The sequence below is a fragment of the Pituophis catenifer genome, unplaced genomic scaffold (genome assembly GCF_029215685.1).
Source record: "Pituophis catenifer annectens isolate HBS135680 unplaced genomic scaffold, rPitCat1.0.hap2 SCAF_6, whole genome shotgun sequence".
NCBI lineage: Eukaryota > Metazoa > Chordata > Lepidosauria > Squamata > Colubridae > Pituophis > Pituophis catenifer.
In genome coordinates, this window is record NW_027256886.1 from 11,713,805 (window position 1) to 11,741,659 (window position 27,855).

A 27,855-nucleotide genomic window follows, 5' to 3' on the forward strand; every position below is an offset into this window, starting at 1 on the left:
ATTATCATTATCATTATCATTATTATTATTTATTGGTTAATATTTAGTGAGATTCACAGCCTTTGAGGCTGGTTAATAGCTCAGCAGCTCGAGTCCTAACCAAGGACCTAGGAACTGTTAAGGTATCGTCGGAGGATGTAAGCTGTTCCGAGTAAGGTGGTTTTTTGCAGAGTCAAAATGTTCAAGTCCGGTAAATTTAGAATTTCTAAATAGCGGGGTAGCCCTTTGAGTAATGCCCCAAGGACTCCAATTACAATTGGGAAAACACACAATTTCTTTTTCCACAGTCGCTCAACTTCAATTTGCAAGTCCCGGTACTTTGTGATTTTTTTCTTGCTGCTTATCTTCAATCCGTGCATCACCAGGTATTGCAATGTCAATGAACCATACTTTTTTCTTTTCAACTATTGTTATGTCAGGTGTGTTGTGGACCAAGTGCCTGTCAGTCTGAATCCTAAAGTCCCACAAGATCTTGAGTTTCTCATTCTCTAAAACTTTCTCAACCTGATGTTCCCAGTGGTTTTTGCTGTACTCAAATCCAAACTTCTGGCACAATTTCCAGTGAATGATTTTAGCAACACGGTCATGGCGTTGTAGGTAGTCAGTTTGTGAAATTTTGCTGCACCCACTGATCAGGTGGTTGATCAGGTTATTATTATTATTATTGTTGTTGTTGTTGTTGTTGTTGTTGTTGTTGTTGTTGTTGTTAAATTTATTTATTAAATTTACATACCCCTCATCTCACTGTTTGGAGTGACTTTAGGCCCCAATTGTACATCCTTCCTTCTTTATTTATTCAAACTATAAAATATGTATTGAAAGATGCTGGATTCCAAGAAGCATGGATTTAAAACTGGAGGAAGAAACATTAATAACACATACTATGACACTACTATTTCTGGAAATGCAAATTATCTGCAAGCTTTAATAATGGAAGTTAATGAGCACAGTAAAAAATGAGACTAAGATTAGATATAAAGAAGACAAACTATTGACAAAAAGCATAGCAACCAACCTTAGAATTGTCTATAGAGATATTGAAGTTACTATCACTAGTGAAGGAACTCGGATTCAAGAAATATGCCTCAGATTAGCAATCGGTAGGGTAGCAATGAAGATAGGTAGTTTACCCAAAAGATCAAAATTGTGCAAGTAATGATATTCTCCTCTACGGAAACTATATGACACTCTAAAATGCTTTTGAACTTTGGAAAATACCACAGACAGCCAAGAAATCAAACCAATAGATCACAGAACAAATCAATTCAGAGTTCTGATTTAAGGTACAAATGACTAGGCTCTGATTATCACATTTTGTGTATATTGTGCTAAGGCACCAGTGGTGGGTTGCTCCCGATTCTATCCGGTTCTTTAGAACCGGTAGTAAAAGCAGGAGACTACGCCCACCCGCCCTGATGTCAAAATTGACAATCTGCGCAGGCGCAGAAGCGCGCATGCGTGCTCTTGTTGCAAACCGGTAGTAAAGATAAGTAGAACCCACCCCTGTAAGGCACATAATGAGAAGTTCACTTTGTTGGAAAGGTGGGATGAAAGAAAAGACTAGGACAACAAGCAGCAATGAGGATCTGGATTAAAATAGTAATGGGAGCATTACAAGTTGAATTGAAGGGCCTGGTTCGGGGCAGTTCATGTGGTTGCTAAGAGTTAGCACAGACCTGATGACACATAATCAGTCAATCTAGTTTAGCTAACGTAGGGGAAAAAAACATTTTACTTATGATATGGCGACCTCAGTTATGTTCTGAAAAACAAACCACCATCATCACTACACAGATGCTTAAGGGCAGAAAACATATTTTACAAGTGTTAAAAAATCCATTGTTGCCCATTATAGGAGAAATGTTACCGCATTCATTCCCAATCTCTAGAATAAATATCCAGCCAGCGTAGTAAGAAAAGCTGTCTAAAATCTAGTTACATGCAGCAATTGCAATGAAATATTTGCCATATAATTCAGAAATCAACACCATGTTTTTTCCTAGTACCTTTGATTATACTCATTTAACAATTGAATATAAACCAAATGAGATTATCAATCCTGACTTAGTGAGACACGGCCTAGGAACTGGAATTGTAGGGTAATGAAAATGGTTTTCTTTTTAGTGAAATATTGTTTGCAAATCCCCCTCATTTTTTTTTTCCTCTCCCTTCAAAGTATTGCTGAAAGTTGTTTAGGCTGATATTAGAAAGCATTTCTAAATGGCATGTTCTGCCAGTTTTAGCCCCTGTGATAATTTAAAGGATAATTCAAACTTTCTCCTTTCAGTTATAGCAAAACGAAGCCTACTACACTCATGAGATTATTAGAACTATTAAAACTGTACGTCTTATTTCCTGAAATAAAGAGAACATGTGTTTGATGATTTGAAAGGAAAGCACAAGTAACTGGATGTTTCTATGACCACCTTGTTTGGGTGCAGACACAAGGGTAAGAAATCACAATAGATCTAAGGTGTGATTTAACTGAGATTAGTATTTGATCAACCCTATGGGATGAGGTGGCTCAGTGGCTAAGATGCTGAGCTTGTCAATCGAAAGGTCGGCAGTTCAGTGGTTCAACCCACTAGTACCGCATAATGGGGTGAGCTCCCGTTACTTGTCCCAGTTTCTGCCAACCTAGCAGTTCGAAAGCACATAAAAAATGCAAGTAGAAAAATAGGGACCACCTTTGGTGGGAAGGTAACAGCGTTCCATGCGCCTTTGGTATTTAGTCATGCCAGCCACATGACCACGGAGACGTCTTCGGACAGCGCTGGCTCTTCGGCTTTGAAACGGAGATGAGCACTGACCCCTAGAGTCATTTTTAATTAAGGCAGAATATACTACTCTACTACTCTATACTGTTTTTGACCCAGTATCTTTATATGTATTTTACTTATAGATTTCATGGGATATGTTCTAATTTTCAGCTAAAAATGAATTTCATCCAGCCAATTATTTTTTTTAAAGGAATTGCATTGTTTTTCTCTCTGCTTATGAGACACACAAAAAAATTCTATTCTTAAGCGTATAACAGCCTTTATTGACTTGATCTCACAATTTTCTTTACCTCTCATTGAAGGTTCATTAGGTTCAGTCACTTGATATCAAGGAAAGGGAATTGTCTTTTTTTTTTTTTGCTTCTAATCTAAAATAAGATTCTTTTGCTCTGCTCTTTTCTGCAATTATGTTTAATGAAATCTCTTACAGGTCCTTATATTGTCCATTCTCTCTGTTTTCTATGAAGATAGGCCCCTGTTTTGGACTAATTTCACAAAATTTAAATTGTAAAGTAGTCAAAAGAATATGGCTAGGGTTTTTTTTGTTCATTATAGACTCTGTATCAGACCTGTGTCAATGCCATCTTTTGCATTGGATCTTCAGGCCTGCCACATTTATTACTGTGGGACACTGGGAGGGGGGATTGTATGGAGCAAGGGTGATATATAGTCATAATAACATTCCTTTCTCGGAGAGTCAAGGACATCTTGCCCTGCACCTAGAGGGGTGGAACTGGGAGGCATCTCCAGTTGGGACGGTGTTTTGATTGGACCATGTGACAGACATGTCAGCTGCCCTGAGTCTCCAGAGAGGGGCGGCATATAAATTTAATAAATAAATAAATAAGGGTGCTGGGCAGGGACTTGGACTTTCCTTTGGGTGGGGAAAACCTGGAAGATTCAGGTTTTCCCAGATGTGCCAATATGACATCTCTAATAAAATGGAACTTTGAGGAATTTCAAGCCTCAGAGTCTTTTTTCGTTGAGGGTATTACTTGGAACCCTGACACTCTGAAACATATATTCAAACAATATGGAAATACGTTACTATCCAGGAGATCACCAAGATTGCAACCTCATTAACATGCATTTTTTAAAAAAGTGAAAACTCAATGCTAGATCATACTCGACATACACAATATTCATGAACATCTATTTTCCTGTATCTATCTGTTTATTATCTTTACCTTGTGCAATTTGCAATAAGCAACCAAAAATGAAGTGAGTTGTTGCCCCAAGCCATTATCTATGATAGAAACAAGATAAGGAGCCTTGGTAGTACAGTGGTTTAAAGCACCCTGTTATTAACACAGCTGCCTGCAATTACTGCAGGTTCAAATCTTACCAGGCTCAAGGTTGACTCAGCCTTCCATCCTTTCTAAGGTAGGTTAAATGAGGACCCAGTTTGTGGGGCAATAAGCTGACTTTGTATAAATATACAAAAGTATGAAGGCTATTGCTTAATGCATTGTAAGCCGCCCTGAGTCTCCGGAGAAGGGCGGCATATAAATCAAATTAAAAAAAAAATGTGAAATTAAGACCAAACTCAGATTAAGAATGGTGCTTCCCGTTGAAATAGTGTCCCCAGTATCACCTCTCTCCCTGGGGGTTGCCAGCCGGCCAACGGCACCCTGAATAAGCCCTCCCTGGGGGAGCGCACCGGGCGATGGGAAGCTGTTGCTGGCCGCAGATGGTCCACCAAATATCCTGGGCCTAGGCCATGTTATGATTTGGTCCTAGCTAATACTAGCTGACCTTGGCTGATAGCAGAAGCTAAGCAGGGTCAGCCTAAGTTGGAGGGCAGGAGGGCCACATGGAACCCAAATCCAGGGTTGGTGGCTAGTCAAAACAACCCAACAGAAGAAGGCAATGGGAAATGTCATCTGGAATGCTGCCAAGAAAACTGCATAAATTCAGTTGCTAGCTGTCAAGGCTAACTCAGTGACTAACTTGGTTACCTTTGTTTAACCCCACGGCAATAAAGTGTTGAATGGTAAACCTAAGATTGTTAAATTAGGCTTAGATATCTGCATTGCAAAACTCTGAACAATCGCTAGATGGCAGCAACAAAATACCCTCATGACTTCCACCTAGTAGCCAACTGGATTTTTGTCACAGAATTGGTAGCTCTCAGTGTGAATTTTGGATTTATTTCCAAAGCTCCAGTCCAGCACTCTGAAAATACACACACACACAAAACCAGTTGTATTAACCTGGGCCTTGGGTCTCTATTTGGTTTTCTTGGGGAGGAAAAGATCTTCCCATTTTTATCGCCCTCTCATCCTAATACCCATATCAAGGTCATTCATTTCTAACACAGAGCTTTCAAGAAGGGGACGATAAATCAAGTCGGGCAAATTATTTGGCATTAAATTATCCTGCTTCCTAGTGGCTGTGAGAAGAGAGGCGAGCCGGACTGATCCGCTGCCAATATGACCTGCTGCAATAAATAAGCAAGATGGCCAGTTTTCAAACTGGGAAAATTACACAGCCTTCAAGAACCATGGAGTTCAATGCCTCATTTTCTTTTTCTTCCTATTTGCTGGCTTCTCTGTATGGAAGGGGAGGGGGAAAAAAAAACCTGCCTGCAGCCCTTAAAATGGTATTTATCATTCGCTGAAATGTTTACAGTAATTATTGCTTAACTGTGTCTATATAAGCCATTTACATTTCTAATAAGTTTGCTAAAAATGATACTTAATTTACCACCAAGGCACAAGCACTGACACACAGCTTAAAAAAATAAATAAATATTGGGACTAATAAAATAGGCACACATTGTTTGTTTACAGCAGGAACTTGTCATCTCAAGCAGACGGAAAGCATTACATTTGCTGAAATTCCTTAGACCACGGCAGAAATTACCTTGCAGGTTCTTCTGAACTTCCAATGCAATATCCAGGGCATTAAAAGGCAGAACTGGCTTGCTAGCAATTTGCAAAATTGCTTCTCCTGTCAACTGGAAAGAAAAAAAAAAGAATCAGACACTCAGGTGCATTCTAACATAATCCACTGGGTACTTTCCACCAAACACTGAGCCCTAAATAAGCGATGTTCCCATTAAGGCATCTGGACTGGCAGATAAGCACTTCAGCTTTTAATGATGGATGCCTCACCTGGAATAGCAAGGTAGTTTTGAAAACCAGATTAAATGGCCTGCACAGCTTCACTTTTCAAATGAAGGAAATGGTTAAGGGTACAAAGGGACCATTGATTTCAATGGGAAAAAAGTCCCTGTATCTATGCAGACACTCAAAGAAGCAGTGCAGAGAATTTTTGGACTATTAAGCAGTATATGTTTGTATGAGACTCTGAAACCGATGATCAATAGTGCAGGAATTTTTTTCAGTGTTGTCAGTGCTGTTAAATCCCTGTAGATTACTTAATTTATAGATACGTTGTTAATTATTCTGCATTCCTTTAAAAAAAAATGAGTGTCCTTTGGGAGAAATACCAGACTTGAAAAGGTGGTTTACCTTCTTATCTCTTTTATGCTTTCCATAGCTAATCCAAGGTTATTGTGTTAGAATAACAATTAACTTCTCAGCGCTCCCTGCACATCAAAATGCATTTGAGAATTTCAAAGGATGCAACTATAATTTGCATCATATTTTAAAGGATATCTATTCCTCCTCTCTTGTAGTTGTATGGCTTGTAATTCTTTTGGGATCTTGCCAGGGGTGGGCTTCAAAAATTTTAGCAAGGGGTTCTCTGACTGGTTGCTGGGTGGGCGTGGCCATTGTGGGCATGGCCTAGTCGGCCTCCTGCACCACAGCAAGGGAGGTTGCCCTTCCCGGGCTCCAGAGGCTTTCTTCGAGCCTCCGGGAGGGTGAAAAAGCCTCCTCGAGCTCCCGAGGCCATCTGGAGGCCAGAAATGGGCCTGTTTCCGGCCTTCCCAAACTTCTGATAGGCCCATTTTTTGCCCTCCCCGAGCCTCCGTACGTGCCCTGCACTTACCTGCATCCAAAACGAGCTGTGTGGGGACACCTGGGAGGGGCGGGGGTAGGTGGGGCCAGCCAGGAATGGGATTTGGGGGTTCTCCAAACTGCACAGAATCTCAGCTAGAGGTTCTTCTAAACCCCTGTGAACCCCAGCAGCCCATCCCTGGATCTTGCTATATGTGTCCACGTTTCAACTGTCTTTGATTAACATTCTGTACAAGACCTACTGTATGTCACACTGAGGCTCTTGGTCTTGACCTGTTCCAGTTACTGGAGACCAGTGATTCATTGTAAACTTGCATTGGAAACTCAACAGGTGTTTGAATTCTCTCCAGTTGTTGACATTTATTGAGTGATTTTTTTTTTCCAACACAGCCTGGCATAGATAGCAGGATAAGAAAGTCTCTAGAATTGTACTCTTTAAAGTTCCCAATGGAGATTGTTACTTATTAGCTGGGCCATATGTCAAAAGTCTGGTTTGGCACATTTGATATTAAGAGATTAGCATGTCTACAAAAGACTGGAGGAATGGAAGGGAAAAGATGGTGTCATTTTGATTTTTGGGAAGTGGGATGCATTGACTGTTGATTGGCAGGGATTCAAAATATGCAGCTTATGTGAAAAAGTTGAGAAGAGAAAAGAAATGAACATGTCCTCTTGCAAATTCTATTGACAATAGGTAAGCAGTGATGTAATATGAAGTATTTTTAACAACGGCACTCTATCTTTGGAACATATTTTCCTGATCCATATGCTAGTGGCTTTATGAAATTAGGGATAAAGGTAAAGGTTCCCCTTCCACATGTGTGCTAGTTGTTCCCGACTCTAGGGGGCGGTGCTCATCTCCATTTCAAAGCTGAAGAGCCAGTGCTGTCTGAAGACATCTCTGTGGTCATGTGGCCAGCATGACTAAACGCCGAAGGCGCACAGAGCACTGTTATCTTCCCACCAAAGGTGGTCCCTATTTTTCTACTTGCATTTTTTACGTGCTTTCAAACTGCTAGGTTGGCAGAAGGTGGGACAAGTAACAGGAGCTCACCCCATTATGCGGCACTAGGGATTAGAACCGCTGAACTGCCCACCTTTTGATCGACAAGCTCAGCAGTTTAGCCACCAAGCCACCGTGTCCCTTCATTTATCCCTAAATTAGGGATAAGCTATCCCGAAAATGCTTTTTCAAAAGGCAACTAGACTTCCTTTGTTTTTCCTTGAAGGTGTTTTGCTTTTCTTCCTTGTCCTCAAGGAAAAACAAAGAAGTCCAGTTGCCTTTTGAAGAAGCACCTTTGGGACAATCATGACCTGGATGACTGAGAATCTTCATAGACATAAGCTAAAACTTTTTTTTTTTTTTTTGACTTTTTGACTTTGGAACCTTAGTATGTTCTACCAATTGACTTAATCTTTAGTTAATGCTCCCAAAGTTTTTTTCCCCTTTTACTATTATTTATATACAAAGAGGGGGAAAAAGATAAAAAGGAAAATAAAATGCATAATATACTGTTTTATCCATAAATACTGTTTCCCTCAAAATAAATCATCCCCTGATAATAAGCCGAATCGGCCTTTTGAGTGCATGGCAATAAGGCCAAGCGCTTATTTCAGGGTTCAAAAAAATATAAGACAGGGTCTTATTTTCAGGAAAACATGGTAGTACCTATATATAGAATTGTAACTATTTGCAGCCAGAATGATATATCTTTTTTCTTTTCCTTTAGTGTATTTTGTCACTTTAAAAAAATTAGAAACGTTTTTTTTTCTTTTTTCCCCCCACAATGCATTTATTTTGATCTTTGTGGGCTTTCCTCCCCACATTTCTCTGTAACATTATTTTAAAAGCCATAAAAGGATAATTTTTTAAAAAGAGAGGAAAGCCAGGGAATGAAGCGTAGAAATGTATTCTTCTTTTATCTGTAAGGTACTCTGAGGTTACATTAAATATATTTCATGCATACACACTTTCTCACATATGCACCTCATTGCTAGGGGAAAATAAACTAAAACTCATGAGATGTTTCAAGTTCCTTTGTTTCACATAAACTGATAAAGAACTATCTGCGGAATATTCTCTTTTGCAAATAACTCTGCATTATCTGATCTTTTTTTAAAAAAAGATTATTTTTTTATAAACTGAACAGATGCATCTGAAATGATAGGAGATAGCAAAGTTGTCTGGAAAGGAGAGATTTAAAAATATCTGAAGGAAGTCTTTTTTTTAAAAAAACAGAATAAATGTAGGGCAAGGCACACTCTTTAAGTACAGAGGCAAAGAACACTATAGAATCATCGAAGTGAAGAAATTTCTGAGGATAAGGGTTATAACTAAATAACATGGAAGATTAGGGAAAAGGCAGGACGAATTGTCATCTTCTGTGAAGAAAGTGGGGAAGAAAAGTTCTGCAGAACAAAGTTAATTCTCTCTGGAAGGCAAGTTGAAATTGGATGTTGCAAACGTAAGAATATGTATAAAATATGGCTTGAAGCTTAACACCTCAAAAACCAAGATCATGGTCATCAGCAACCAACCCATTAATTTATCACCAATAAATTTGGAAGGAATACCACTAGAAAAAGTTGAAAGGATTACATAACTCGGTTTTAATTTAGATGAAAGCTGGGACATGATCAGTGAAGTAAAGGCAAGGATAGAGAAAGCTCGAACAGCCTTCTTCAAAATGAAAAAGGTCTTCTGCAGTCACAACAAAAACTTAAGACTGAAAATCAGGCTTGTTAGATGTTACATCTTTTCTATCCTGCTCTACGATGTAGAGAGTTGGTCTCTGACAGAAAGCCACTTGAATAAACTAGAAGCATTTGAAATGTGGATTTTGTGAAGTTTCCGAAAGATGCCCGAATTAATTCATGAGCCATGAGCCAAACTTCAAAAAAAATACAATAATTTATTAGGAGCACCATTTTGGCAATATTCGGATGCAGTTAGAACTAATCCCATGTAGATTTACATTCCCCCGTGACCCTGTCTCTCCCCTCATCCCTGGCCATGTCATAAATCACATTCTCCAATTAACCACTTTGGCTGGCTGTGAAATCCAACACCCTCCTACTGATTGCGGTAAGAAAGCATCTATGGAATGTAGCTTCAGTTAGGGAAATCAATCAGCTATATCAGTTCTCCCTCTCTCCTGCTCATGGCAACTTGAAAGCTTTGCAAATTGACAGATTTACGGATGACTGTTATGTATAAACTGGGTTAACAAAATCACAAATGAGGAGATGATAAGCCGCCTGGGAAAGCCAAGGGAAATCATCAAAACCATTAAAAAGCAAAAGTTAGAATATTTTGGACATGTGATGCAACACCCAGAAAAATATGGCATCTTTCACTTAATCCTCCAGGGAGAGATTGAAGGCAAATGAGGTCTAAGCAGAAGAAGAACATCATGGCTTCGAAACCTACGGGACTGGTTTGGACAAAACTCAGCAGCATTTTTTCATGCGGCTGTTGACAAAAATAGGATTGCCAACATGATCGCCAACATCTGATGATGGATATGGCAGAAGAAGAAGAAGAAGAAGAAGAAGAAGAAGAAGAAGAAGAAGAAGAAGAAGAAGAAGAAGAAGAAGAAGAAGAAGAAGAAGAAGAAGAAGAAGAAGAAGAAGAAGAAGAAGAAAAGTAAGAAGTGAGGAAGTGAGAGAGACATCAGATTATAGTAGTGTATTCCAACTGAATTTTCATACAGCATTTGATACAATTTACAATGTTGTTGAAGTTTCTTAAAGGGTGTCCAGAAATTCCAGCCATTGCCCTTACATAATAAATGAACAAGGCCAAGATCTTAAGCCATTATACATCACAGTTTATGTTTAAGCAACAGATTCTGTGTTTTGCTAATCTGGACAAGAGTCAGCATGGTTTAATGGATTACATGTTGGAGCAGAAGCAAGGAGACCCAAGTTTAATCCATACTCAACAGGAAAAGTCAATTTCATTCAGTCTATTTTATCCCACAGGTGGTTATGGGTAAAAGTAAAAGGAAGGGCTTTCTTAACTTCCTGAATGAAAGACAAAGCATGTGCTTAATAGTTTTTAAAAGTCTAGACTGGTTTTGTGCTTCAAATTAGTGAGCTTTTCCCCCCCACTCATATATTAAATATACTTAGAGCGTTTATTTTGGGTAAGGTGAATAATAACTGCAGCAACATACATAACTTTTTAACTTAACTTTTTAAACTTTTATTTGATTTATATACTGCCCTACTCCTGAAGGACTCAGGGCGGTGCACAGCCAACAATAAAATACATACATACAAAATTTAAAAAGCAGAAATAAAACCGAATTAAACAGTTTTGGCCCAGACAGATTAAAACCCCAATCAATTTAAAACAAATTTAAACATTTGAATATATAAAATACTAAAAAATATTAAAAAATATTTAAAAAAAAAAAAAAAGAGGGAGAAAAATTAGGCCAGGCCCGCCTGGTGAAATAAAAAGGTCTTTTCTACATCCACATAATGTAGAAGAGACCACTGTATAGCTTTCCGAAACATGTTTAGACATATGTTCTGAATGGTAAAATGCCCATTCACAGTGGTTGAATATAAGAATGGCTGAATATAAGTAAATTAATCAGTGAAATCTTTTTTTCCCCCATTTAGAAAAAGTGACTATCTCATTTATTTCCTGCATGTGTTCATAGAAGAGAACATGCTGATAGAATCCTAAATTGCATTAACAGAGAGATGCAATCAAGATCAAGTGAGGTACTAATACCACTCTATAAAGCCCTAGTAAGACCACACCTAGAGTACTGCATCCAGTTTTGGTCACCACACTATAAAAAAGATGTTGAGACTCTAGAAAAAGTGCAGAGAACTAAGCAGGATGATTAGAGGACTGGAAAACATATGAAGAACGGTTATATGAACTGGGCATGGGTAGCCTAGAGAGGAGAAGAACCAGGGAAGACATGATAGCCGTCTTCTAATATTTGAGGGACTGCCACAGAGAGGAAGGGGTCAAGCTGTTTTCCAAAGCACCTGAAAGCCAGACAAGGAATAGTGGATGGAAACTGACCAAGGAGAGATTCAACCTAGAAATGAGGAGGAATTTTCTGACAGTGAGAACAATCAACCAATGGAACAGCTTGCCTTCGGAAGTTGTGGGAGCTTCATCACTTGAGACTTTCAAGAAAAGATTGGACTGCCATTTGTGAGAAAGGGTATAGGGCAGTGGTCCCCAACCTTTTTATCGCCGCGGACCAATCAGCCTTTGATAATTTTACCGTGGCCCGCTGAGCGCGTGCAGGAGCTTTTGCGCACGGCCCAGGAGCCTTTGTGCTGCAGCGTTCATGTCCCCCGGCCGCTGCGCGGCCCGGTGCCAGGTACTCCACGGCCCGGCACCGGTCCGCGGACCGGGGGTTGGGGACCACTGGTATAGGGTCTCCTGCTTGAGCGGGGGGTTGGACTAGATGACCTATAAGATCCCTTCCAACTCTGTTAATCTATCTGTATCTATTATCAGTTGATTATTCTTTCGTATTTGTTTGAATTTAGTTATTCTCTGCTATGTCATCATTCTATCTCTAGGCTCTATTTTTTCTGTTCTTCAGTAAACATATGAATGTACACCCAGCCAAGTGAGTAGAAGACAAGAATAAAAGATTCACGGGACACCTGCACACTAATTAGATGTGGTTATATTGTAAAGGACAAACAAGGAAAATATATAGCTAAATCAAAACAGGAAAAAATATTCTGGAGGGACTTTACTTAACATTGAAGAAAATAAATTTCCAAAAATCTGTTTATAACATTACACAGTCCTTTGATTTCAACTGTTTTTTTTTTAAAAAAAACAATATGATTATTATTAGCAGTTTTGATTTGCAAAGCTAGTTTAGCTGGTCAAGGTATATCTATAGGTTTTAAAAAGACACTTTAACAAATAGTTGCCTCTCACAGAATACATTTTGAGTCAGTAGAGGGCTCTCTGACAAAAGACAAAAATAATTCAAAAACTATTCTGCTGTAATGGATAACCTGAAACATAGTAATCCAATAAAGAAAGATCTTTCTTAAAAAATTGGGATTGATCAGTTTAATATATGCTGGTATATAATAGCAGTTCTTTTCCAAATAGGAAAACCTTCCCTTTATTTTATTCATGATTGACGAATTATTGATCAGGAAATAAAAAAAATATTAATTCACAAACTTCTCTATGCATGAATTGTACGAAGCACCCAACAATAAGAAACCTTCAAAAAACAAAGAGTTGTTAGGTTGCTCCTAAAATCATAAGCCTACTTCAGAGGCTTTTGAGTCTTACCATGTATACAGCCTTCAGGAATATATGGGATGATAATTTAGCTAAGATAGTTTGAAGATAAGGTCACCCATAAAAGAAAGAGGGAAGATCTACCTATATAGCTTTGTTCAGAAATTAGATCTCAAGGAGGAATTTTAATTTAAATAGGAGGTACAAAGTCAAGGGCACCACTTCCTTGCCAACGCTTTCATGTTGATCAAGAAGATACTGTAGGTTATTCTTCACAGAATACATCTGCCTCCTGGGAAAGCTTGGTATAAATCTAGCCAACTGTTTTTGCAAGCCCTCTTCAGATCTTCAGCAACAAAACATTTGGGAATAGAGCAGGTGGACTTCAAGACACTTGAAAAAGGTCAATACTCACAAGATAATAGGATGTGCAACAAGAAGAATTTGAAAATGTTTTAATACTGCCAATGGCAGCAGGGTCAGCTGCTTTGAGATGGTTTAATGTCTCAGTTTGTTATTAAAATTATGGATTAAACCACATTTTGCTAGTTTGCTAGTAGGTAGAAGTGTTAAATTTGAATGCTTTATTTCCAAGAACTTTTGATGAATTTATTGATTGCTAGATGGCAGAAAATGGTCACACACAGAGAGATTTAAACCATCTGCCAAATATCTGAAAATTAGAGTAAGGGCGAAGCTACCATGTTTCCCCGAAAATAAGACCCTGTCTTATATTTTTTTGAGCCCTGAAATAAGCGCTTGGCCTTATTGCCATGCGCTCAAAAGCCCGATTGGGCTTATTATCAGGGGATGTCTTATTTTGGGGGAAACAGGGTAATAGCAGGAACAAGAAACAAATATATATTGGCTAGATGTTCTTGAAACATTCTTAGAAGTAATCTAAAATCCAGGACCTGAAGAAACATCTTCTTATGCCCTCTTTAAGAGATCCACCTAATTATGTTATGCCTTATAAGTTTTTTTTTTTAGTGGAATCTCTTCCCATACTTTGTCCATCCATCCAATTTTAGAGTCGTGTTGCCTTGGTTACCATGAACAGACTCTGGAATGACAGCTATAGCATAATATTTTTAAACCCTAGAAATTATGCATATTATCCTTCCTATCAATCAGGGTGCCATCACAGTAATGCATGTGGCATTTTGAATTCTTGTTTTCTTTGTGATCCAAAAATGAGTTATGGAGAAATAACAATAAAATTTGGGGGGGGGGGGATGAGATGTCAGATCTCTTAAAGTATCTATAAGTAAACCATAAATAAAAAATGATAGACGAGGAACATGACAAATTGGCCAAATGTGAAACTAGGATATAGTGTGAGGTGGGAAAGAGCTGTCACAACAGATCAAAACAGCTCCCTCCTAGATGATTTTGGGTCTTCCTCTGCCCCATTAATATGGCTATTTGGAATATAGGTTTCAGAAATTCAGTAGACCTTTGATTAAACTCTATAACCTGAGCCATAGTTGTATGATGAAATGGGGGGGTTTTCGGGGGGGGCATAGGGGGAGGGGCCTTTCTTTTTTGTTTCATCCATGTCCCTTTTTTCTCTGACATCACTCAGCCTGGGAGAAGAATCTGGCCAAATCGTTGATCAATTTCACTCTAACCACTAAACATCTCAAAGTGCTGGAAAAAAAATAAAAATAAAACAACATTGAAAGCAGAGAGTGGCTACAGTTAAAAGCACCCAAAAGTATCCCATTGAGAATATAAAATGGTAATAATAATGGAAATCATTAAGAGCTCCCATCCTACACCCTAGCATCAAAAAAAAAACAAAAAAAAAAAAACCTGGCAAAAATAGGAGAAAATTGGCAATGCACTTATTTCAAACACAGCTAGGAAAATCTGGCTGTCTTTCTTGGTTTAAGTCAATTTTCTCTTTAAAAGCATTGCAATCCTGTTTTTTTAAAAAAACAAACAACATAGGTCTACAATTCTTTCAAAAAACAAAACCACTAGGCATTTTTTTTAAAAAAAGTTTAATGTGTTTTAAGAAGTATACCAGGCCTCTTATATGTAAGCATTCCAAATGATGCTTGAATGCCACGTTGCAAAACCCTTGTCAGGTATTATAGAAGTAGATGCTTCTGTGAAAGCCAGACAGCCAATCTTTCCTGCATCTCAGACCAAAAATCAGCATCAAAGGAGGTTTCCAGCATTTAGAGGGGAGGGATGAGCCTAAAGAATTCAAAAAATGACCAACGGGAGCAGATAGAGCTGAGCTCTAACTATGCCATTTTCAACATCATTAGTTAGACTTCACACAATTCTTGGAGAGCAAAACAGGCATCCAAAAAAAAAGAAGGGAAAAGGCTTTATAATAAGAAAAATTGAAGTCAAGTGTAATCTGCTTCCATTATACTGTATCTGGGATTGAAGGTTGTTTTCATGAGGCGTTCAGATTCGTTATTACTACGGTTTAAGGTACACAAACATACAGTTCATAAACTTGCTAAAAATTAAAGCTACAGTAAAACAATATCAATACTAAGTTCAGATTCGATAACAATGTGAATAACAATATTTAAAGACATTTAATGAAATTACTTCAATGTTACCAGGCCATACATATTAGAAACAGAAAGAATGTGAATGCCTGGAAATGTAATTGTGATACATTGTGATCTATCAAAGATATCAGATACCTTTATAAAAAAATACTGTGTAAGAAGGGATGAGCCCTAGACAAAGCTGATTGTCAGGGTTCCAATGGATGCCCTAATTAAATCATGAGCCTTGAGCCAAGCTTCAAAAGAAATCCAGTTATTTATTAGGAGCTTCATGTCGGCACATTCCCAAGTGAAGCCAGCTCTGACCCTAAGTAATTTACGCCCCAATCATGACCCTATTTCCCTCCTTCCCCCCAGGGTGTGTCATCAATCACATTCACCAACGGAGCAATTTCGCGGGTTGTAGAGACCACTCCCCTCCGACCACTGTGGGTAACCCTGAGATACGGCCTTGGGAGAGATAAGTCTGGAATGTGCATCTGTCTTTGGCTGCCATGCCGTTTCGTCGGTTTCCCATCCCCCCTTGCTTATGGCAACTCGAGAGCAGGCCAGGGATGCTTTGTGAGTTGACATTGATCTTTTTTATGGGATATCCCTACATCTATATTCTAATACAGCTGTTGGTAATGCATTAAAGCACACTGGCATAGCTCTCCTGACTTGAAATTTTACTTAAACATGTAGCTGCAATGGAATTAATAGGCGGACTACCAAGATAAATCCATCTTGGCAGACAAGTCTGTCATTCTTGCCCTTCAATATATCTAAGGCTCTCTGCCTTAGCTCTGCCTTGGCCTAATCATAGCACAAAGCTAATAATGTTTCTTGTGAATATTTGTATTGGTTCAGGCATGGCACAATACAACCTCTCTATTTAGGAATCAAATTATCTACTAAAACTCAAGAAACCAAACCAGGGAAAAGAATATTATTTTGACCAATAATTTAAAATGTTAATCCTCATTTCATGTTCTACTGCAATTATGTTTGCTCCTTGATGCAGAACCATATTTGAGATACCCACGGTTAGAATATGTTCCTTCAAGAAGATGAAGTCGAGCTGCTTTAAAAATAATTGAAATGCTACTGAGCCTGTTTGGATCAGTAAAAAAAAAAAAAGTCAGAGCATTCTGACATGCATATGGTAATGCGTATTGCGTATTGGTAATCTTTGATGCATGATTGGGACAAGAATTGCTGTTACTAAGCAAGGCATCCAATTAAATGCACCCAATTTTACAACACTTTTTTCCCCCACAGTTGTTAAATGAATTGCTGCAGCTTTTAAGTGAATCCTGGGGTTGTTAAGCAAATCCAGCTTCCTCGTTGACATTGCTTGTTGAAAGCTGGCTGGCAAGATTACGAATTGTGACCACATTACTTTTGGATGCTGCAAACATTAAAAATACATGGCAGTTGCCAAGCAACAAAATTTTGATCCTGTGACTGTAGGGGTGCTGTGATGTTCTTATCAGGGGTGGGTTCTAATTTTTTTTACTACCAGTTCTGTGGGCGTGATTTATTTTGTGGGCATGGCTTGATGGTCATGTGACAATTCTTTAGGATTTAGCAGAGGTACTGGTCTACCAGGCTTTTAACTGCTTGTAGAGCTGTACCAGTCTACCCATTTGTTTTTGGAGACACCGGTCTACTCATTTGTTTTTGGAGGCACTGGTCTACCACCACACGCCTTTTACCAGTGATCAGCTGTAGGGTGGTCCTTTGAAGCCCCGCGGCAAGAGTTTAAACAGTTATTTTCCTTATAGCCCATCAGCTGGGACTCAGCAGGCAGCAATAGATTGGGGGTGGGGGCAAATAAAAGGTAAGAATAACGTGGGGGGCGGGGGGGCCAGAACCGGTTCAGTGATGTCATATAGTCACCACTACCGGCTCGGCGGAAGTGGGCCGGAACCGGGAGGAACCCACCACTGGTTCATATATATGAGGACCGGTCATAAGTCATTTTTTTTCAATGCATCGTCATTCCAAACAGTTGCTAGAGCCTGAGTGGTGCAGCAGACTAATGCTACTGTTAAAGGTAATATTTAGCTTCCAGCTGCTTGCAATTACTGCAAGTTCAATTCTCACTAGGCTCAAGGTTGACTCAGCCTTCCATCCTTTCTAAGGTAGGTAAAATGAGGACCCGGTTTGTGGGGGCAATAAGCTGACTTTGTATGAATATACAAAAGTATGAAGGCTATTGCTTAACGCATTGTAAGCCGCCCTGAGTCTCTGGAGAAGAGCGGCATATAAATCCAAAAAAAAAAAAAAAATGGTTGTAAGTCATCAACTACATCATATTGCTAGAGGATGGAAGATTATATCCAGATATATAATACCTGAATATGATCTAATTCATGCTCATTGTGTCATGTGGAAATGTCCTCTGAAAACAATTAGCAGGCACTTTCATGGCATAATTAGCAGATGAGCTTTATGTGGGTTAACAAAAATGATGGCAAAGTGGCTGGAACTAGCATTCTAGAGCCCATCATTTCTTTTAGAGTTTATTTGTCTATGGAGATTCTCAGTTGTCCAAGTCATGGTTGTCCCAAAGGTGCTTTTTCAAGAGGCAACTGGACTTTCTTGTTTTTCTTTGAAGACATTTCGCTTCTCACCCAAAAAGCTTCTTCAGCTCTGACTGGATGGTGGGGAATGGAAGGATTTATATTCCTTGCAGACAGCTGGTCATTTGCATCCTTTTGAGAGAGTTGTTGAGGCCACTGGGAGGTTTATCTGTGCCCCCAGGATAACCTGAGTAGTGTAAATAGGTGTGGATTCTTCTTGGCTGCAGGATAATTTCTGTGTTCCTTCACTGTTGAACCCAGGCACAGGTTGCTGGGGATAAGACTGTGTTGTCTGCATCTTAAACTGAAGCGCAAATGGTTCCTGTAGTCTACAATTTTGCTGGAAATCCGTTCATACCCCTGCACCAGCCGAAGGGTGTTCATCCCAAAGCTAAAGCTAAAAGTCTATGGAGATTCTCAGTCCTCCAGGTCATGGTTGTCCCAAAGATGCTTTTTTCCAAGAGGTAACTGGACTTTCTTGTTTTTTGCTTTTGAGGACGTTTCACTTCTCATCCAAGAAGCTTCTTCAGCTCTGACTGGACTTTAGCAATAGCACTTAGATTTATATACTGCTTCACAGTGCTTTACAGCCCTCTCTAAGTGGCTTACAGAGTCAGCCTATTGTCCCCAACAATCTGGGTCCTCATTTTACTCACCTCGGAAGGATGGAAGGATGAGTCAATCTTGAGCCGATGAGATTCACTCTGCTGAACTGCAGCTAGCAGTCAGCTGAAGTAGCCTACAGTACTGCACTCTAACCACTGCGCCACTTCGTCTCTTTAGAGTTTATTCTCATTCCAAATCACGGGTGATTTGTAGCTCAAAAGATGGAACGCATGGTTACACCAGGGCAGCTGCAACTGTGCCATCAAAGCCTTGTCCCTTGTTTACACATGCTACATATAAAAACAAGGTGGGTCATTCATTGTACAACCATGGCTGCCACCATGATTTTTTATTCCTCTGCAGATGTCTCTGTGTAGCTCTAATTCTTTAAACTTACTTAAACGCCACAGGAGTTCACAGTTAATGAGAATAATTAAGAGCCTCGACAGTACAAAAAAAATACAGCACTACATCAGAGTGAAAAACTCCATCATTTGGAGACATTTTCTCCCTTCAAACTTCTCCACTGAATCAGATTGATACCCTCCTGCCACAGAGAAGATTCAAGCTAATTCTTGGTTCAGCACAAGACCATAATGACTGACAAAGCTCCTTAATTTGTAGGACGAACAGAGCAGAGCAGAGCAGAGCAGAGCAGAGCAGAGCAGAGCAGAGCAGAGCAGAGCAGAACAGAACAGAACAGAACAGAATAGAATTCTTTATTGGCCAAGTGTGATTGGACACACAAGGAATTTGTCTTGGTGTACATAAAATATGATCTCAGTGTACATAAAAGAAAAGATACATTCGTCAAGAATCATAAGGTACAACACTTAATGATAGTCATAGGGAAATGTTTCCTTGTAATGGTTACTCCATATCAACAATGGTCAGTGATATATGTAAATAGTTGAAGACAATATCAAAGGCCACTTGCACCTTAAATATGGAGATGTTCTGAATTCTATTGGGGACAGTTTCTGGGGGAAAACTCAATTGTTCCTCTTCTATATAGAGGGCATGTGATGGCTCAGTGGTTAATGATGCTGTACTTGTCAGCTGGAGAACTGACAGCCCAGGTTCGAGATTCAAGCTCTGAGTAATGAAGTGAGATCCTGTTACTTGCCCCAGCTCCTGCCCACCTAGCAGTTAGAAAGCATGCAAATGCAAGTAGGTACCACTTTGGTAGGAAGTTAACAGCATTCCTAATACCTATGGCATATAACCATGCTGGCCACATGACCATGGAAATTGTGTTCGGACAATGTTGGCTCCGTTGGCCAAGAAACAGAGTTGACCGCTGTGCCCTAGAGTCGGACATGACTGACAGAGAAAACTTTACCTTTTACCTCTTCTATAAAGATAGTTCTCAACTTGCAAGCAGAGTTGAGCCCAATATTTTTGTTGCTGAGTGAGACAATTGAGTTTGCCCCATTTTACGACACAGTTAAGTGAATCAAGTTAGTAATGTGGTTGTAAAGTGAATCAACCTTCCTCACTGACCTTGCTTGTCAGAAAGTCACAAAAGGTGATCACATGACCCAGGACACTGTATCCATCATAAATATGAGCCAGCTGCCAAATGTCTGTTGTGACCCAGGCCCAAGTAAGTAGTAGGAAAATCAGTTAGTGAAAAAACAAACTTTATTCGAACAACTGAGAATTACTTCATTCCCAGCGTCATTCAACTAAATTAAAGCAAATTCCTCCCAACACAAATTCCTCAATCCTATCGCAAACCTTGTCCCAATTAGGCAAATTGCCAAAGGTCTTTCTTGGCAATCCTTCAGAAGTCACAGATACAAAAATAAATACAAGACATAGACTAAGAAGAAGATGAAGCTACCAACATTGTTTTCTGGCAAAGCCCAAACGCCATTGCTGGTCTGTTTTAAGCCTTATGGAAGGGGCCAATCATCTCTTGGCCCTACTCCTGAGTTGTCCTCTTTGCTTGAGCTGGTCTTGCCTTCTGGCAGCTCTTCTCATGCATGCATTAGGAACAGGCTCCTCCTGTTCCTCTGCCTCACTCCTATCAGTCTCTGGAGGCTCTGGAGTCCGTACCTCACTCCCCGATGGCCCTGGCCCCATATCTGCCTCTGACGCAGAGCTCTCATCCGGGCCTTCCCCAGCCTCCAAGACGGGCCCATGTTCTTCCTCAGCCTCATCACTGTCCGACTCCACTGCCAGCTCCGCAGGCTGCTGGGGACCACAACAATGTCTGACTTTTGATCGCATGACCGTGGGAATGTTGCAACAGTTGTAACTATGAAAAATTGTCACAAGTCATCTTTTCCAATGCCATTGGAACTTCCTACAGTCCCTAAATGACAGGTTGTAAGTCAAAGCCTATATGTAGTGAAGAAAACAACTTAGCTACTAATATATCATTTCAACAGATTGGATGGGACAAAGTTCTGTGCATATGTCACATGCTGACACAGATAATACATTTTGGAGCATGATTCTGTATTAACCCGAATGACAGCATGTTGCATTACAATATTGTGCTATGCAAACATTTTATTTGAAGATGAGCCATCTTCAAATAACAATCAGAACCAAGAAGCATTAATTCTCTACAGAGAAGCAATTGAAAATCTCCTGACCTCCTTGTACAGTTTAGGAAAGTAACATTATTTCTAAGACAACGGAGAAATGTATTTGCCTGCACGGATTTAAAGGAATAGAGGGATTGCATTTCACCTCAACTGAAGAAGAAAATGTCAAAAAGAAGCTGGCAATAATTTTCAGCAATGTTTTATTCTGAACCACTTCTGAGGTAGGTACAGGTTTCCCCCCACCCACCCACCCCAAGGCTTTGCTATGTGGAGTCTTTTTGGCAGCACCCAGTGGTGAAATCCAAATTTTTTTTACTACTGGTTCTGTGGGAATGGCTTGGTAGGTGGGCATGGCAGGGGAAGCATACTGCAAAATCTCCATTCCCACCCAACTCCAGGGGGAAGGATATTGCAAAATCTCCATTCCCACCACACTCTGGGGCCAGCCAGAGGTGGTATTTGCCGGTTCTCTGAACTGCTCAAAATTTTCACTACTGGTTCTCTAGAACCTGTCAGAACCTGCTGGATTTCACCCCTGGCAGCACCAAATGAAGCCAAAGATTTAATGTGAGAACTGAGTCTCGACTTATAATATTTGAAATTGTTAAAGGCTGGATGGAAAGAATATAGTTCGGTCTGCAATTTAAGTGCTGTTTAACAAGCATTCTCAAATTAATATGGAGATCAAAGATCATAGATCAATTTTGTTTCCAAATGACATATTTCTCTGCATTTCCTGATCAAAAGGTTATTCAGATATTGATATTGATAATGATTTATTTATTTATTTATTTATTTATTTATTTATTTATTTATTTATTTATTTATTTATTTATTAAATTTTTATACCGCCCTTCTCCCGAAGGACTCAGGGCAGTGAACAGCCAGGGTTAAAATACATGCAGTATAAAAATAAAAATAATTTAAAAATAATTAAATCCAATTTGGCTTTCCGATTTTAAAACCCCTTACCCATAAAATTAATAAATTAAAATTTTAAGCCAGCCTGGCTCGCTGAAACAAGAAAGTCTTCAGAGCCCGGCGGAAAGTACGGAGGTCCGGGATCATTCATATCCCTGGGGGTAGCTCATTCCAGAGGGCGGGTGCCCCCACAGAGAAGGGTCTCCCCCTGGGGGTCGCCAGTCGACATTGCTTGACCGATGGCACCCTGAGGAGACCCTCTCTGTGGGAGCGTATTGGCCAGTGGGAGATTATAGGTGGCAGAAGGTGGTCTCGTAGATATCCAGGCCCTAAGCCATGGAGCGCTTTAAAGGTGAGAACCAAAACCTTGAAGTGCACCCGGAAGACCACCGGAAGCCAGTGCAGCTCGCGCAGGAGAGGTGTTACATGGGAGCGCCATGTCGCCCCCATAATCACCTGCGCAGCTGCATTCTGGACCAGTTGGAGCCTCCGGGTGCTCCTCAAGGGGAGCCCCATGTAGAGAGCATTACAGTAGTCCAGGCGGGAAGTAATGAGGGCATGAGTGACCGTGCATAAAGGGGCGCAACTGGCATATCAGGCGAACCTGATAAAAAGCCCCCCTGGCCATGGCCGTCATATGCTCTTCTAAAGACAGAATGCTAAATGCATGCAATAAGGGAAATTGAGATCACAAAGTTGAATAGAATTTATACATTTGTGTAGGTGTTTTAATCTACAGAATGAGGAAGAAACTAGAAGAGACTCATGCTTAAAAATAGATAAAATTGACATGCTTTGTACATTTACAATTGAAATCTTGTTTATATCAGTACTGTATTGTTTATACATTGAAAATTGCATCTGCTATTTACTCCTTTTGAAATACTGTAGCTGTACATCTAGGTCATGCAATATGTAAAACATATCTAAGATGATTGCTCAGAAGACTGAATAATATAAAATTGCCTTGCCTTTTGATAAGAACTTCTAAGGGAGAAAATCAGATTGTAGTTTCATGCATTCTTCTTCCAAACCCAGTAATGTAAAATATAGACTTGCATATATCAAAATCATGCACGATCAAAATATACACTGCACTTAAAAATGTAGATACAATCATAACAGGGAAACTATCCAAGCTGATATTGGCAAGTTTCCCAAAATGCTATTAGTACTTGGATGGGAAACCATGAGAAAATCCCGGGGCTATGGATCAGATTGGGAAATTGGAAAAATGTTCTAGAACAGGGGTGTCAACTGGTGGCCCACGGGCCGGATGTGTCACATGCAGGCCACACCCACCCCAGCTTCGTGAAGGCAAAAAAAGATCATGTGATGCCAATGTCACACCACGAGTTTGATACCTGTGTTCTACAGCAGTGGGTTTGCCCCATGCGTGCACGGTGGCTAAATACGGGGAAAACATGGCTACATAGGACGGCATTATGCCAGGGTGGATGGGAGTAGGTCCACCTGCAGTCGCCGCTACTAGTTTGCTTGAACTGGTACGAACTGGCTGAATATGACCTCTGGTGTTCTAGAACATATTCTGGACCTTGTAAATTCACACAACTTCAGGTTGCCAAATGAAAAATACAGTTCTAGAATAATGCAACGGTGGTTGACTGGAGTATTCTCGGTAAGAAACTAACATGGATGCTTTTATGCAGAAAACATACAACTTCAAAGATTATTTTAGGATGTTTATGTAAAAGGCCATGTAAATTAAAAGCTATTCCATCTCTCTATTTGCATCCCACATTAGAAAAAAATTTGAATAAAGATCAGACTTGTTTCTTCAACTTCTTTTTTTAATGTATTAGAATTCTGCTTTGCTAATATGGTTAGTAAAATGAACAAGGTTTATACCGGACTATATATCACTAACTAGTTTCAGTTGCAGATTTCATCTCCTTCATCTCCTTGCTGTCTTAGTTTTATTGTAGCCTTATAGTTTGAATTTTGTTATAAGCCATCTTCAGAAGCTTTATGCAGACAGTTGGCTTATAAATCTTTGAAAGGAGTAATAGAAAAAACAAACTGTAAAAGACTTTGTGATCAGGTCATATAACATCACAGATGTCTCTCTGGCACTGAATGAATCTGCAGACAGTTCAGCTATCAATAATGCAAAATATTTCCTTCAAATAATGGCAATATTCTAAGGCAGGTGCCATACAATGAAAATTAAGTCTTTTAATTGTCAGTCTTACCGCCATTAAAGACATTTCACAGATATTTTTTTTTCCTTCCCTTCTATTCATTGCATTTCTTTTTTCCTCATTGGGAAACTGTTAATGTAAAGAAGATTTCTTTGATCACAAAAGAAGAGTTTTCTTTCAGATGAAATCATGGAAATAATTATGTTCGCTTATATTAATTAACAAAGATGTAAATCTGGAGTTAAAAAGACTGCTAGTGTAGCAGTTTCTGTACGGTACTTTAAATAATATTTTCATAATACAATTAGGCAGCTGTTAAAAGCCACAAAGGCAGGATTCCCATTAGAATTTTTTTCTGCACGGCACCACTAAAATGCTTCTATCCCTGAAAACTACACTGGACAAAATTTGCGTTGAGCACACCTCTGGTCCCTATTCTGCTCCATACATGAAGAAAAGTAGAGATCCTGTCCACAACAAATAGCAGTAACAATAGCATCTAGATTTATATACCACTCCATAGTACTTTACAGCATTCTCTGAGTAGTTTACAATGTCAGCATATTGCCTCCAACAATCTGGGTCCTCATTTTACCGACCTCGGAAGGCTGAAAGGCTGAGTCAACCTTGAGCCAGTTAGGATCGAACTCCAGTCTGTGGGCAGTTTGCTTGCAATATTGCTTTCTAATCACCAAAAATGGAAGGAGGAAAGAGGCAGCTGGGGAACAGCATGTTTGGTGTCGATACTTGTAACAGGAGATTTCCAGGTCCTTTTTCAATTCTTTGATCCCATGATCAAAGGATCCATCCAGAAAAAGATTTATTCCATCTTTCTTTCCACATTTTTCTTTGCCATTGATGAAAGCTTCCCAGAACTGCCAGTTGTTCTGGAGAATATTGAACATACAGACGAATAGAATAGAATGGAATGGAATGGAATGGAATGGAATGGAATGGAATGGAATGGAATAGGAATAGGAATAGGAATAGGAATAGGAATAGGAATAGGAATAGGAATGGGAATGGGAATAGAAGAGAATATAGAATATAGAATATAGAATAACAGAGTTTTTTTTTTTTAATTTGATTTATATGCCGCCCTTCTCGGAGACTCAGGGCGGCTTTCAATGCGTTAAGCAATAGCCTTCATACTTTTGTATATTTTTACAAAGTCAGCTTATTGCCCCCACAAACTGGGTCCTCAATTTACCTACCTTAGAAAGGATGGAAGGCTGAGTCAACCTTGAGCCTGGAAAGTTGGAAGGGACCTTGGAGGTCTTCTAGTCCAACCCCCTGCTTAGAGCAGGAAACCCTATACCACTTCAGACAAATGGTTATCCAACATCTTCTTATAAACTTCCAGTGTTGGAGCATTCACAACTTCTGGAGGCAAGTTGTTCTACTGATTAATATTTCTAATTGTCTCCTTTTATTTTTATTTATTATTATTTTATTTATTTATTTTCATCATTCATCTGTTATACTTAGATAACAGATATAAGTATAAACATAATTATGAATACATGAAATGGATACGAATAAAAGGGTTCTTAGTTCTTAGTTCTAAATTGCTTCTCTCCTTGATTAGTTTCCACCCATTGCTTCTTGTCCTACCCTCAGGTGCTTCATTATGACAATTCTTAATAAATTGTCTTACACATCACTCTAAGAATTAGGTGTTCAGCAGAGTGATGCCATGGGGGAAAAAAGTGTCCCCGTGTCTAATTGCTTCGGCATGCAAAGCCCTATAGTGCCAACCCAAGGGGAGGAGTTGAAACAGTCTATGTCGAGAATATGTGGGGTCTGCATTGGATGGATGATTTAGCCTTGAGAAAAGATAATGGGGTGAAATAATACTTTTGAAGTATCTGAAGGGGAAGATGCATAAGCATTCATACATCCAAATCTGCACTTTCAAGGCAAATAGCTATTGTATTCGCAACAGTTTTCTTTGATTTACCTTTTTTTAGTTTAGCCAGACCCAGAGTGGGGTGAGGGTTTTTTAAGAGGTCTATCTGGTAGGCAGTGAGAAACTGGACTTTACTGAAGGGGTATTGGCTGTAAAGAGATGTAATTTTCCAGTTGCTGTTCATTCCAGCTGTGGGACACTTCAGGATTGAAATATCTTGGAGGGAGGGACCAATGCAACCCTGACAACCGTTATTACAGGTGGAATTCCTCAAAGTTGCCAAACTAAACTGGTTATCCTATCAATATTAATAATTCTATTTTGGCAGGCTTCTCTCATTGACAGCCAGCAATGATAGAAGATGCAATACTTACAATTCTCATTCCCAAAGCTTTCTGTTATTAGTTTTCAATCATTATATCATGATTTAATCTATTTTAAGAAAAAAAAATAGAAGGGGAGTTTATTAAAAAAAGAAGGAGGGGTCAATCAAAGACTGTATAAATTTCCTCATTGAAATTCATCATGAACTCCTACATAGAGCCGCGGTGGCACAGTGGTTAGAGTGCAGTACTGCAGGCTACTTCTGCTGATCACTGGCTGCCAGCAGTTTGGCAGATCAAATCTCACCAGGCTCAAAGTTGACTCAGCCTTCCATCCTTCCAAGGTGGGTAAAATGAGGACCCAGATTGTTGGAGGCAATATGTTGACTTTGTAAACCACTTAAAGAGGGCTGTAAAGCACTGTGAAGTGGTATATAAGTCTAAGTGCTATTGCTATTGCTATTTGTTTTTAGGTAAAAGCAGAAATGCCCCCAAATGCCCCCATCCATCCATCCATCTGGATGGATACACCCAGACTGATTCTTCTGCTGAGATGTATCTGGCATGGGTGACCCTTTGGGTAGTATACATTATTTGTTAGGCGCAAGGAACAGAACAACTTGAATAGATCAACACAGTTACTTTATTGTTGATCACTTCTATTACAGGAATCTTATCAGACTGGCTACAGTAGTCTTCACTGGTCTGTGATGTTTCCTCCCATGAAGAGACTCCATGCTGGCATGCCTCTTTAACCCCTCTTCTCTTTTATCTCATCATTCCACCACACAGTGGTGGGATTCAAATAATTTAACAACCGGTTCTCTGCCCTAATGATTTCTTCCAACAACCAGTTTGCCAAACTGCTCAGAAAGTTAACAACCGGTTCTCCCGAAGTGGTGCGAACTGGCTGAATCCCACCACTGCCACCACATTATTGCCCCCCTAGCTCAAAATTTATCTTTATGCACTTCATATGTACGTTTTTGTTTATTACAGGTAGTCCTTGACTTACAACAGCTCATTTAGTGACTCTTCCAAGTTACAACGGCACTGCAAAAAGTGACTTACGATCATTTTTCACACTTTTTCACACTTACAACCATTGCAGCATCCCCATGGCCATGTAATCAAAATTCAGATCCTTGACAAATGGCTCATATTTATGACAGCGTCTCAGGGCCATGCGATCACATTTTGCAACCTTCTGACAAGCAAAACTCAATGGGGAAGCCAGATTCACTTAACAACCATGTTACTAATTTAACAACTGTAGTAATTTGCTTAACAACTATGGCAAGAAAGATCATAAA

General features: G+C 39.5%; 1 protein-coding gene across 1 annotated transcript in view; it reads right to left on the bottom strand.

Annotated features, from left to right (window-relative positions):
- Positions 1 to 27,855, bottom strand: part of NAALADL2 (N-acetylated alpha-linked acidic dipeptidase like 2) — a 518,050-nt gene that overhangs the window by 43,244 nt on the left and 446,951 nt on the right. Inside the window, exon 11 of the mRNA XM_070945913.1 lies at positions 5,646 to 5,739. Coding sequence (XP_070802014.1) covers positions 5,646 to 5,739 — 94 coding nt within the window. The remainder of the gene's footprint in view (positions 1 to 5,645; positions 5,740 to 27,855) is intronic.